The following is a 13183-nucleotide window of genomic DNA, read 5'->3' on the forward strand; positions in this document are numbered from 1 at the left end:
CAAAATGTCCGCGTTCTGCTTTTCCACAGGTCTCCAGACGCTTTCGGAAATTTTTCAAAATAGCCTCGATGCCTTCTGGAGTGATTTCATTGCAGGCCTTCTGCAGAGCACGTTTCAGGGATTCGATGGATTTGTGCTTGAAAGAACCTACTTTTTGCTTCTGGATACCCCAAACAGCAAAGTTCAAAGGACTGAGATCAGGGGAATTGGACGGCCAAACATCCTTCCCCCAGAAGCCAGGGAGATTCGCCTCACACGACTGGATTGTTTTCTTCGCTCCGTGGGCCCAGGTGCCCAGTCTTGCTGCAGCCGCCAGTCAACGTTTTTTGCATTTTCTTCAGCCCAGGGTATGACGGCGTCCTCCACGATGACCTCACGGTAGGTCACGGCGTTGATTTTGTCTCCGTTTGGGACAAAACAAGCTTGGTTTTCCTAAGGCCTGAAATTGCACTCCATACCATGACGCTCTCTGGAAAATGGGTTTTCTCCACTCTAGCATTTCGAGGAGACCCGATTGGCACCAATTCTCGATGGTTTTGTGAATTCCAGGCCGGTTCAATAGTGAAAATCTTCTCATCTGTGAAGAGACCCCGTTTGAGGGCTTCGCCGCGGCTCAGCTGCCTCATTCTGCGGCACTTTTCCAATCTGGAGGCCTTCATGTGGTCCGTAAGCAGCTGGCCTTTTGCTGGTTTGCGCACCTGGAGTCCCAGATCATCTTTTACAAGTAACTGCATGGCGGAGTTGCTAACTCCATGCTCGCGGGCGAGCTTTCGCATGCTCCTCAGGACATTTCGCTTGACTTTCTTGCTGACAACCAATTTCAGTTCATTGGTTCTTGCAGCTCGAGGCCTTCCACTTCGCGGCCGGTCCTTGACACCTCCTGTCTCCTGGAATCGTTTGGCGACACGATACACTAGGACTCTGTGCAATTTAAGCATCTTTGAAATTTTCGGAATAGGCATCCCCAGCCTGTGGTGGGCAACAATGGAGTATGGCAGTTCTTCAGAGCCCATTTTTCCTGGAAAATATTGCACCAATGGCAGTAAAACTGGTAGCTCTACTTTAGAAAAACACAAGTGGCATGAAAAAATCAGCGTTGATTCTGAAAAATGCAAACAATAATAAATAACATGAAATTCAAAACACGTTACAGTATTTTTCGGTCACCCTGCACATTTATTATTATTTGGTCGATTGCGCATTTGCATTTTCCATGAGATTAACGTCGGCCACGTCGAGTATGGACTGCAGGTGAGTTATCTGCCACAGATAATGCATGGTCCCAACTTAATGTTATGCTTAACACTGCACAGGTTCCTCCACGAGCGCATGTTACATTCCACTCATTTGTCCACTGCTGCGCAATTTTAATATTTTGTAGGAAATACAACACCTGCACCTAACCTTTATGCGACAAGAGCACCCTACAGATTAGTTTAAGACCATCTAATTTTTTCTTTGTTCATATAAAAAAAAATTTCCTTTAGCTGGTCCGCCGTGTCACACACTTTGGAGCAACCAGCCGAGCTTGCGCCAGCTATGTTGGCAGAAAGTTGCGCTGATGGATCGACGCTTCAGATGCTGCGTGGTGTCAGGAGGTAAGCATGGCCTACGAGGTATGTATGTTTGCTATGGGTTCCCGTTTACTATAGGTTGACACCTCCAAAAAAGGGAACCCTAGCAAGCCACAGGGAGAACTGTTCTCGACACGAGCAATGGCAGTGCTCTTGATTGGCTGGGAAGAGATGCTGAAGCACCCACATTTGTAAATTAGTTCGTTGACCGTATTTCTCAAACAGGATAGCTCCCGCTTACATAACAGCACATTGCAAGCGAAAAGAAAGGGCACTTTGTAGCCTGAGCGCTTGGGAAAGTTTTCGGATTTTAGGGTTTACCTAACGTTAATTTTTTCGTGGAAGATAATCGTTTCCGGAAGAACTACTACTCTGAAGGGAATTTTGACGTGTCTAGGCTTCATTGAGTCCCATTTCCTTTACTTGTAACAACGTACCGGCAGACTAATTTATAGATATAAGAAATGTGTTAGCTGACTTTCTGTGCCCACTACGAGCGCAAAGGAAGAAACAATTTCGTTCGTGCCCACAGCCAACCACGTAGTGAAGGTCAAACGACCCGAACCACGACAGGAGTACGCTTGCAACGTGTTAGAAGGGACTTGATCTTGATTCGCCGCATGGCTAACTACATATCTCAAGTTGTTCCCATAGAATGATATACTGCGTTGGTTGTGTAACCGGGGATTTATAATTTTGAATGCTCATGACTGGCTGTTGTAAAGACGCAAAACTCAGCGTGACGGTTCTGCAGATAAAGTAATTATGATAAAAGCATCATTTTAAGGCATTTGAAGTTACAAAATGGCTTATCGTTTTTTTTTCATTTCGTGGGTTCCTGAGTAAATTACACTGTTATGTTAAAGTTTAAGCCAATTATTAATGGCGAACCAGTGGATCTGGATGTCAGTAAGGATTCAGAATTCCGGCAAACGTCATTGGCACCATTCTCAGATTTATTCGTTTGAATTGAATTCTGACGTTTTACGTGCCAAAACCACGATTTGATTATGAGGCACGCTGTAGTGGGAGAGTGGATTAATTGTAACCTCCAGGGGTTCTCTAACGTGCCTCAATGCACGGGACACGGGCGTTTTGGCCTTTCGCCCCCATCTAAATGCGGCTGCCGCTTCCGGGACTCGATCCCGTGACCTTTTACTTAGAGCGCAACACCTCAGCCGCTGAACCACCGCGATGGGCACTTATTTGCTTAAGAATGCAGAAACGCTCCGCAGTGCTGTGTTTCATTGTGACTTCTTCGCGATGAAGCTACGGCGTTGTCTAAGTCTATGCGTGAGGAAAGCTCCACGTCATGGGCATCCTCGAACATCATAACGCTCCGTTATTTTCTCAGTCAGTAGCACTTTCCAAGAAACTGAAGAGAAGGTACCGCTTTCCCGTTAAAAAATTGCATTTGAGATGACTCATATTTGCTCGGAAAATGCTGAAAGTAATTTTTTTCAGATTGGAAAAAAGAATCTATAGAGGGTGATTACAGTGGTCTAATAGGTGTAGAGTCTGAGCCTGGGCGCTTGCTTCTTGAGGTGATCATTTCAAGATGCCACTTACTGGGGTACTCTTCCTTGTATGCGGAATGTGTTTACGCAAAGTGAAAGGGACATTAAAATTTCGACCTAAATAAAGAAGATGGATGTGCTTCAATCGCTTTCCTTTCGTCCTATAATAGGCTGGCGAATGAAATGGATTCGTACGATCAAGCTGGCATGATGTCCGGAGAGGTCATAGTGGACGGCGAAAGGAGAGAGTTGTGCCTTTGGGGATACAAAATCAGGAACCAAGGTGGGTGCTTGCCGCTGAGAATTATGCGCCGGTTGCAACGTCGCACATGCAAAAAACATTTGTAGCGTTGGAATGTAAAATTGCACGTTGTTTGCTTCGCAGTGTTAGATAGCAGTGTATGATTTCATCCAACATTCTATCGTAATCTTGTTCCTAGCACTTTTGGCATACACTCTTGGCAACTTGACAGCAACAAAAGAACATTCACGGACAGATCAAAGCAAAAAAAAAAAAAAAGAATTTTTCCCCCACATATACATAACTACGCAGAAACATTGCAGAGCGATGGATTAGTTGCGATGGCTTGAAATTCTCCTGCTGAAAAAGATTTTATATGGCCCGCATTGTTTTATTGTTCGGTGTCTTGTGAAAACAAGATTGGCCAAATTTTATCTCTGAAATGAAATGAAAACGAAAAAAAAGGATGTAATCACCTTATGATGTTGTCGCTGATGCGACAACACGACTAGGCGCATCATAAAAACCGACCACACAGATATAACTAGATCCGAAAGACGTTACATTTTAAGACACGCATCTTCCCACAAAAGCAGAAGAACGTCGTTCGACAGAACTGGTACGGCTTCAGATCTGTATAGCACTTGTACAAGTTCGGATGTGATTTATATGCTTGAATGTTCCTTCTGTAAGAAACAATATATCGGTGAAACAGGACAATCAAGCAACGTCAGATTAAACGGACATCGCGCGGACACAGCTAAAAAGCTTCCCAAAGCCGTCGCCGAGCATTTCAACCAACCAGGTCATAACTTTGATGAACTTAAACTCTACATCTTACAGTCAAATTTCCGTTCTGAATGAGAAAGAAAGTACAGAGAGTCATACCTTATCCATAAGTTCAAGACATGGCAACCAATAGGCATAAACATTTCAAAGGGAGCTTTGAAATTCGCTAGGCTAAACTTCAAGCTATAGGCAACAACACTTCGTTTGATTTCTTGGCGTATCCCCCCCCCTTTTCTTTTTTTCCCTTTCCTTACCTTTATATATATATTTTTTTGTCAGCCGGTGTGTCAGACGCCCTTGACATACCGGCTAACGCACGTGCGTTGACAGACCGGGGTGGGGGGGGTTGTGCCCTGGCTTTGACCTTGCACACAGCGTTCCTTTACTGTAAATTAGACCCGCTAACACATTTTCCCTCGTTTCCGCATCCTCCCGCCTCACAGCCCCTCCCCTTTAGAAGAACCCCACCTATATATACTGTGACGAGGAAAGCAAAGACAAGTCCACTTGTCGAAACGTTGGCTCCTGCATTCACCTTGTTCACGTTTTGCTCATCCTCTTGAATTTCCATCTCCCACATTCCCCGTCTTTTCTCCTGATCCCCTGATTGAATTTCATAAACCAAAATATCTCAAAAAGCGCCTATAAAACGCGCGCGCGAACACACACACACACACACACACACACACACACACACACACACACACACACACACACACACACACACACACACACACACACACACACACACACACACACACACACACACACACACACACACACACACGCACACGCACACGCACACACACACACACACACACACACACACACACACACACACACACACACACGCACACGCACACGCACGCACACGCGCACGCGCACGCACACGCACACGCACACACACACACACACACACACACACGCACGCACGCACGCACGCACGCACGCACGCACGCACACGCACACGCACACGCACACGCACACACACACACGTTCAAAACCCTGACTGTGAACGTGGCAGCGGAGATGAAGATGTACCACCGACGAAATAAGGTTACGGACTTTGGGATCTGAGAAATATTCCACGGTCTAATACAAGTATATCCGCAGCCTAAGACTAATACATCCGCAGGCTCACAACCCAGCCTGGTGTTCGTATTTCCAGCTTCTATAAGTATATGCGATCAACATTCTGATAAACAGCTTTGCTAACTACTGATACAAGCTACTGGGAAGCTAATTGTATTCCGATATCCCATGGTCCGCAATTTTTGGTCGACTGGTCGTCTGCATTAAGAGTGCCACAATTACTATGAGGCAAGAAACCGACCGGCGTCAAACGCCATGAGACTCGATCGCAGGCTAGTGAGCCTAGAGAAGCTGCTGGGACCGTGGCTAATAAGTACTCCCGAAAAACGTGCGTTGACTGCTCTTCAAGCATTTTTGAAGGTCACTGATATTGCGGAGGAATACGAGTGCAAGAATTACGCGTGAGTTTCTCCGGTGAAAACAACACTGACTTCATGTTGGCGCATTGTACGTATCTATAATCCATGCACTTCTGTATCATGTCAAATTTTATTTATGTGTACTGCATCTGCTGAGTCTCCGACACTTAGTATGAGGCCACTTAAACAGTGTCGACCTATGGTGTCCTTTTAAAAATATTAATTTACTCTGCTGATATTATCTATTAGTACATTATATAGACGAATATGCGGAAATACGTGATGTCAACGTCATCCAGAGGAAAAACAGCAGCTGGCCCCACATGTTGGTGCCAACGTCTCCCTATGTGCATGCCATTAAAAGAAGGATGACGACTTCTTCTGTTTGCTGAAGTGGTAACGATAATAACACAAGATGTATTTCAAGTGTGCTGCTTCGGAAACAATGTGTGCAAATGTGGCACGGTGACCGTTTAAAAGATAAAGGCCATGGCGACGGAAGGACGACGTTGTTCCAAGAGCGGGGCAGCGTAAAAGTGTGCGGAAGTGAAGAGAATTAACGAAGAGCAAAAACAGCGGCCTTCTCGTGATGGTAGTAGGGCTATTTGAGGAACGCCTACAGTCATGCCTAAAGTAGGAGCCCAATCGCAAGAATCAACCTGGAGAAATATTACCACCAAAGCGCCACGATTGTGGTGGAGGCTACGTTACTGCTTCCTGTCAAATTCAGTTAATTGAATGTTTTGCATTAGTGACATGTAACCCCGTCGTTTAATACATTTCCTTCAGTAACTTTATTTTTTTAAATTGTATCTATCCCTGGCACAACTCCCACAACGTTCAATTTCTCAGCCTTCCGATAAGTACGATGGTGCTGCCTGAAGACGTTAAAGGTATAATGGAAAATACGTCTTTTTCTAGGTATCCTACTCGATGGGGCTTGTGAGGAGAACCACCACTTCGGCTTCCTTGAGGTAATGACTATTTGCAGATTCTAGTTTTTGTACCAATCGTTGCTCTCCTACCCAATGTGAGATTTCGCACGTAAAACTTCACTGACGCCTAGGTGATTGCTTCTATATTGCAAAAATGCTCAAATATGCCGGTAATACTGAGAGGTCTGCAAGTCGTCACTGAAGGTTATTGAATTGTGGCTTACATCAAAAAGATTTTAAAATAAAACCTACATTTTCTTTAAAAAGTGTTTTTAAGAAAAAAGGCACCCATGATAGGGGCAATTATTTTTCAGTAAAAAAATTAATGTTTGTGCCCCCAACAACGGGCGGAATATGGAGTGAGAAAAATTGACGTAGGTCATGCACGCATAGCTTTGTGCTTGGCATAGATATGATCAAGCCACGAAAAAGCACCTGCAAGCGGATAGTCCATGGTCTTACCGATCTTTCAGAGACCGCTCACTTCCCATGCCTTTCTACCCTCTCGGCGAGGAAGTACGTACTTTGATGTCAGAAATTTCGGAAAACCTCCCATAATACAATGGGCATCAGGCCAGCACAGATGGACAGCGAACCCAAAAGTGCCCACTTTCTACTGCGCAAGGGAGGACCTCAAGGCTCAAAAATACCAAACTCAGGCCCCACGTTTGCAAATACAAAAAAAAAAGACATGTATGAATCGCGTTCTGCACCCACATTACGAAGACCCCGCTAAAGACTGCGCAGACCATTGCGACGAATGTGACTCTATGACAACGTCGTAAAATCTGTTCAAACGTGTTCGCCAGCCTAATCGAGCAATCATCATTTTTTTAGGAGAGCGACTAATGCTCTTTAGTGCCTCTCTTTTATTTCTACGGCAGATATTTCCCCTCTTACTCTTATTCAATATCTTCTCACCTAATCTAAATAGTATACGCTTAGTATTCGCTGTCATTAGAGAATGTCCATAGAGAATGTTGACCAATAGGCTAGATGATCATATGCCACTTTGTGGCTTCTTTTTTGACGCCTTCTTGGTTTTCTTTTGTCTCCTTCTTTCAGAATGGAGACATGTACCATTTGGTTCGCACAAACAACTACGGAGGCAAAAATGGGTGAGTGAATGTTTGCAACTACGGGGATGGCTGCTGTAGCATATCACAATTTTTTTCTCGAGGTGCAAATACAATGGAGTTACGATACAAATGGCAAATACGGTTATTCTGTGTCCGCGCCATGACCAGAACGAGTTCGTATTTAGTCCTTTTCACTTCTCGGATGGCTGCGAGAACTCAAGACACAAATGTGAAGTTGCTGTTGTAAAAACCCGGTTTGGCGAGAATTTACACGTACACTGATATAGGTGGCAGTGACAGTCCAAACTGTGAATACTGTTAGGTGCCAGAGACACTTGATAATATATTCTGGGTGGGTCTCGCGTACGCGCAAGAACGACAGAACTGGTATCTTCCACTGCAAAGATCCATAAGAGGCCGCTATCAGACGAGTTTCTTTTAGGTCCTTGGCCTAATGCAAATAGTGCAGCCCTGATAACAAGTGCCACTATAGCTTTTCTCCAAGCCACTGGGCTTGACCCACGGCTTTAGACAGGCTACAACTCTGTGAATTTGTATATACGAATCTCTTCCTTATACCATCATCATCGTTCATCAGCCCTTTCCCTCCCCGTCCTTTTTTCCCAGAGTTGAGTAGCAGGGCCAGAGCAAGTTATAGTTCAGGCCGACCTCTTTGCCTCTTTGTGAATAAATTTCTCTCTCTTTGTACACATACACTTTGTAGAACGCACACGTTCGCGTGTGTACGAAGGTCCACATGCGAACCACAGGCTCGTCTAAACAAAAGAAAAAGAAAACGCTGCGTGCAGTCTTCAATCTACCTTCTAAGACGGAGAAGAAAATTGAGTTTAGAGAGCGGAATCCCTAATCCGTACATGTTTTCTCAGTGGAGTACCTCCCTTTAGCATCCTATGCCTACATATACCCTACTTGCTAAGAAAAAACTGAAATGCCCGCTTCGCCACTTGCGAAATACAACAACACTGATAGATAGCTGCATACTTCACGCGGTAAATATGCGTTGATGTCGCGCAATTACTTTCTTTCATCGTCTCATCTCGACATACAGTGCATCATGTTAGCATATTTTGCCATCTTGTGTCCGTCCGCACCCTGTGACGACCTCTCGTGCGCAGACTTGACGATCTTGGTGACTCCTCAGTGGTAATCGCAGTAACGTTGCAGGCGCGGTAAGCCTATCGACTTGCCCGGAAATTGCCCTGCTTAGCGTCTTTTTCTTTGCCATGAATGTGCGTAACAATGAGTTGATCAATCAACTTCCCTCAGAACAGCGACTGGGGTGTATAGCTGCAACCACCACTGCATGTGAAGCGGCACTTCTTTGCAATCGACACACAAGCCGATGTGCCTTTTTCGGCACTACGAGCCTTGTGTGCCACCGCTCTTCAGAAGGTCTTTGCACGAGAAGCACACGTGGCGATGTGCGGTGTTAGGGTATGTCAAAAGCCTCTGTCTTTTTTTCGTCTCTCCGCAAGAATGTTGTCTGGATGTGACTGTAGAAAATTTGAACGCATGTACCATTCCGCTGTTTTCGCGTTGCCTCCTGCGTAACGCGCTGCTTTGTAAGGGAACACTTTCGTTTCTCTGTCGCTTGGTGTATTGACGCGGACCACCAGTGTTGCGATGGTTGCTTTAGGGCAGTCATTTGGACAGTGACTACAACCCATGGTGGTGCCGTGAAGGCAGCAATAAGGTTTCGGTAACCGATACCACTGCATGAAAAATAAACTCATTCACTTTTTTTCCAGCATTTACTATGGATCAATCTACGCACCTGCAAGTGAGATGCGAGCTATCGACTACGCAGCCATAGAAACTAAGCAAGAATTGCACGCTGAGCGTGGCAAGCTGCATTTACGAAGCGGTGAGTAGAAATAATGAGTTTCAAGCGCGGAACTCATTCCAGAAGTGTGCGAGAGCGAGTTTGCTAGTATAGATGAGGGCGTACTCCGATGTTCTGACCAAGAAGCTAAATACGGCGCTTCAGGAGTGCGTTACGTTCATAAAGACCATGAATACTCTTGACTTTATTCTATTCACGTGAAACCTGACCACAAAAGACAAGGAGGACGTATTCTCAATTGGGGATCACGACTACCAATGCAAATTCAGCAGGCATTGCGGCAATAGAAGGCTTGTAGAGCGCTCCACCCAACAAGGAATGACTGAACATGATTGAGAATATTCATGCCACAGTTTCATATTGACAGGAACAGGCCTACTGAAGGGGGCCATATAGCTCTAAACTGCTTAATTGTAGACTTGAAGAGCATTAGATGTGAAAAAAGAGAGATATAGAGATAAACGGAGGGGGAAACGTAGGCAGAATAACAGGAGGAGGTTCCGGTTTGCTACCCTGCACAGCGGAAAGGGTAAGCTGGAATGAAAGATGTAAAAGATAGGAAGATAATGGACACATTAAACAGGAGACCGGGAACGTGCGTGAGAACTATATGTTGTCTAACAGGCCAACGGAACGCAAAAACTTCAAGAGTGCCCTGACCGACTTGTGGTGAGACGACTGCAAAGGCCGATGTTCTAGGACTGTCTGCTTCGAAAGCGGCTGGTGGTCAAGACAGGCCAACGCGGTCGTGAGCGACTTCGTTTGTGCTCTGTATGGGAGACAACGACAAAGAAAGTGTTTAGTAGTTCCCTCACTGCCGCAGTGGTCACACGCAGCACTATCTTCCCTTTGATGCGGAAAGCAAGCTACTTTGTAAAAGCGACACCAAGACACAGTCGGCGTAGTACTGCAGTCGCGGGCCAGAATAGTTAAGGTGGAGGACTAAGTCGACAACAGGGGTTCAGTCGATGCAGACGTGTGTGCTGGTGGCTATGTGTGCACCACAGCGATTGTGTGGCATCGTTTGCGAGCATTCAAAGTTTCGCTGCTGCATCTGTTCTTGATAGCGGGATTGGTTACAGCACGCTGTCTTCATGAGCAGATTGAGCTGCTTCATCGGTATGTTCTTTGCCCGTTACGCCACACTGGCTAGGGAGCCTGTGAAATGTGACGCCGTGTCCTCGCTCGACGAGGTGATGAAGGAGCTATCGTATTTTTAGAATTAGTTCTTCGTAGGGCTCAGGGCGTCAGCCGGAACGCAAGCAATGTAGAGCTGCTTTGGAGCCTCAGAAAACACCCAATTTTTTAGGTGGTTCTTTACGAAGTATCCGAAGTGCGCTAGGAAGAGCAGCAAGTTCCGCGGCTGTCGATGTCGTCTGGTGAGATGTCTTTAACTTTAGCAGCAGTTCTTTTTGCTCTGAAAGTCACCACCGAAAGAAAGAGCGTATATTATGCAGTAAGGAGGTGTCGCCTGCAATAGCGTGTCCCGTGGACTCAGTAATAAGCTACACCATTGTTTGGGCGCAGCGTCCAAGCCCATGTCGCCAATTAACTTCTTATCTTCGTATCTTGTCTTATCTTATCTTATGGTGTAGCTTATCTTATTGTATCTTATCTTATCTTAATTAACTTCGTATTCTCATGCTTTGCGGAGAATGAGATCAGGCGCCATGAAAGAATCCCAAATATTGCAAAGATAAGGAAAATAAGGACTTGGGCTCGGCTTAAAATGTTTACGGCACCTGAGAACACTAAATGGTAAATTATGAAAAGATAGGAAAGCTAGTTTAGAAAAAGAAGAACCGACACGTGTCATCAGGAGGAATATCAGTATATAATTATTTTTCAAGAGACATCTTGCATATTATATAGAATGAAGGCCGCACTGCGTTTAAAAACAAGCACCTAGAGGTAGCTTACCTGCAATAAGCCTCTTGGACAGTATTCAGGCTACTGGGACTTGGCACTGGGACTACTACTGGCGAGGAGCATGCTCAAGTGGAGATGGATTTGGTGGGGCCGAGCCAGTGCACTAAAAACCGATAACCGGATGAAGAGGCTGGCGCCGGTGTCTGCGATTGGTCCGCTTTTCTTTATTTAACTTGCGGTGGCTGTTCGAAAATCGCGGCGGCATGCAACGGAAGCTTAAGGATGGTGCTAAAATGGATCCTCAGCAGAGAAGAGTTGGCAGCACGAGGTTGTAAACATGCCGAAAGTGCTCAAAAACGTTACGCAGCCACGCAAAAAGTTTTATTATACGTAAATACACCCATGCTTTCCGGCAGGTGCGAGTAGCCAGTGCCTGAGCGATCGGCGACAGCCATCTTTTTTTCCTTTCGGAATGGGGCGGCCTGCGGCTATTAAGAAGAAAGCTCAATTTTTTTCGACATATTACTGCATCTTTAAGGGTACACATCACTTTGGCGCTGTGAGTTTTTGCGGTTTTGTGACGTCGCGTGGCTGGCTGGTGAAGTCGGTGCAGCGCGAAAACTTTGGCCAATAGCCGAGGCGAAAAGGGATTGAATCAGAAATAACTATTTTTCTTTCGTTCGATCAAATCATGCATAATCAGTGTGTACACGTTATATCAGATGGATAACTATCATGGTTTTCGTGACGTCGCGTCACAGACATGTTAAGTGGGGGTGGTCCAAAAAAGTTATTGACCAATCGTGGAGGGCTGATTGCTGAATTGGAATAGAAAAATTTGGAAGTATTACGTCATAGCGCCCCAGCTATACTGAACATTGCCTATCGTGGAGTATACTGGGGAAATATTTGTGATATTCAAGAGGAGGTTTTAGGGAATTATACTGGGGGTCTCGTATGTCTCTGTGCTGAACAGGAGGTTTCTAATTGTTGATTTCTCGCGCCGGCTGCCCCTGGTCCCTTGTATAGTGATATACAATCAAAAAAGATAAATTCTTGCCTTATGCGGTAAGTAAAAATAAGAAGCCCTAGAATATGCAACAGCACGAAGATTACAAATATTTATCGAATAGCTCTCGATGTAGCAATGTCCACAGTTTTCTGGCTTACGCAATTTTCAGATGCAACTATTTTCTTCGTGTTGAATGCGTTACCATTAAGAGTGTCAAAATGTAGGAAAAAATGTGTGTGTGCAAAGTGTGGGAAGCCGATAACGTGGTAGAGAGGGCATGGAAGAGCTTCGAAGATTATATATATATATATATATATATATATATATATATATATATATATATATATATATATGTATATATATATATATATATATATATATATATATATATATATATATATATATATATATATATATATATATATATATATATATATATATATATATATAAATCAATTATCTCGCATTTACCGCGAAACTGCCATTCAGTTTTTTCTTATACGTTGACATATATGGCTTGCATGTTACGCAGTCAGCTGTTCTGACATCTCCCCTCACAATGCCCATACGGTAACTGATTGAGGCTCACCTTCTGTTCCATAGACGGCCTTCTTGAGCATGCAATTTTTATGCAGGTGCGTATACTCTACTTGCTACCGTACGAAACGTTGCACCTGACTGGGTCTTCCAGACCGCAGACAGTGCTTGTAGCGTCATCGTCACTGCGGTTGACCTCAAATGTGAGCAATATCTCGCATGTGGCATCAGCGTTTCCGTTAAAAGGTAAGTAAACACGCGTAATCTTGGTGTACTTGTTTAATGTAGTAGTTTAGAGTTCGAGGAAAGATGGTA

The 13183-nt window shown here is 44.7% G+C and overlaps 1 protein-coding gene across 1 annotated transcript in view; it reads left to right on the forward strand.

Moving 5' to 3' along the window:
- The window catches only part of LOC126540572 (rifampicin phosphotransferase-like), a 119050-nt gene that overhangs the window by 27430 nt on the left and 78437 nt on the right, over positions 1–13183 (forward strand). Inside the window, exons 5-10 of the mRNA XM_050187411.3 lie at positions 1488–1598; positions 3262–3374; positions 6494–6546; positions 7573–7625; positions 9356–9471; positions 12967–13114. Coding sequence (XP_050043368.2) covers positions 1488–1598; positions 3262–3374; positions 6494–6546; positions 7573–7625; positions 9356–9471; positions 12967–13114 — 594 coding nt within the window. The remainder of the gene's footprint in view (positions 1–1487; positions 1599–3261; positions 3375–6493; positions 6547–7572; positions 7626–9355; positions 9472–12966; positions 13115–13183) is intronic.

The sequence above is a fragment of the Dermacentor andersoni genome, chromosome 2, assembly GCF_023375885.2.
Source record: "Dermacentor andersoni chromosome 2, qqDerAnde1_hic_scaffold, whole genome shotgun sequence".
Taxonomy (NCBI): domain Eukaryota; kingdom Metazoa; phylum Arthropoda; class Arachnida; order Ixodida; family Ixodidae; genus Dermacentor; species Dermacentor andersoni.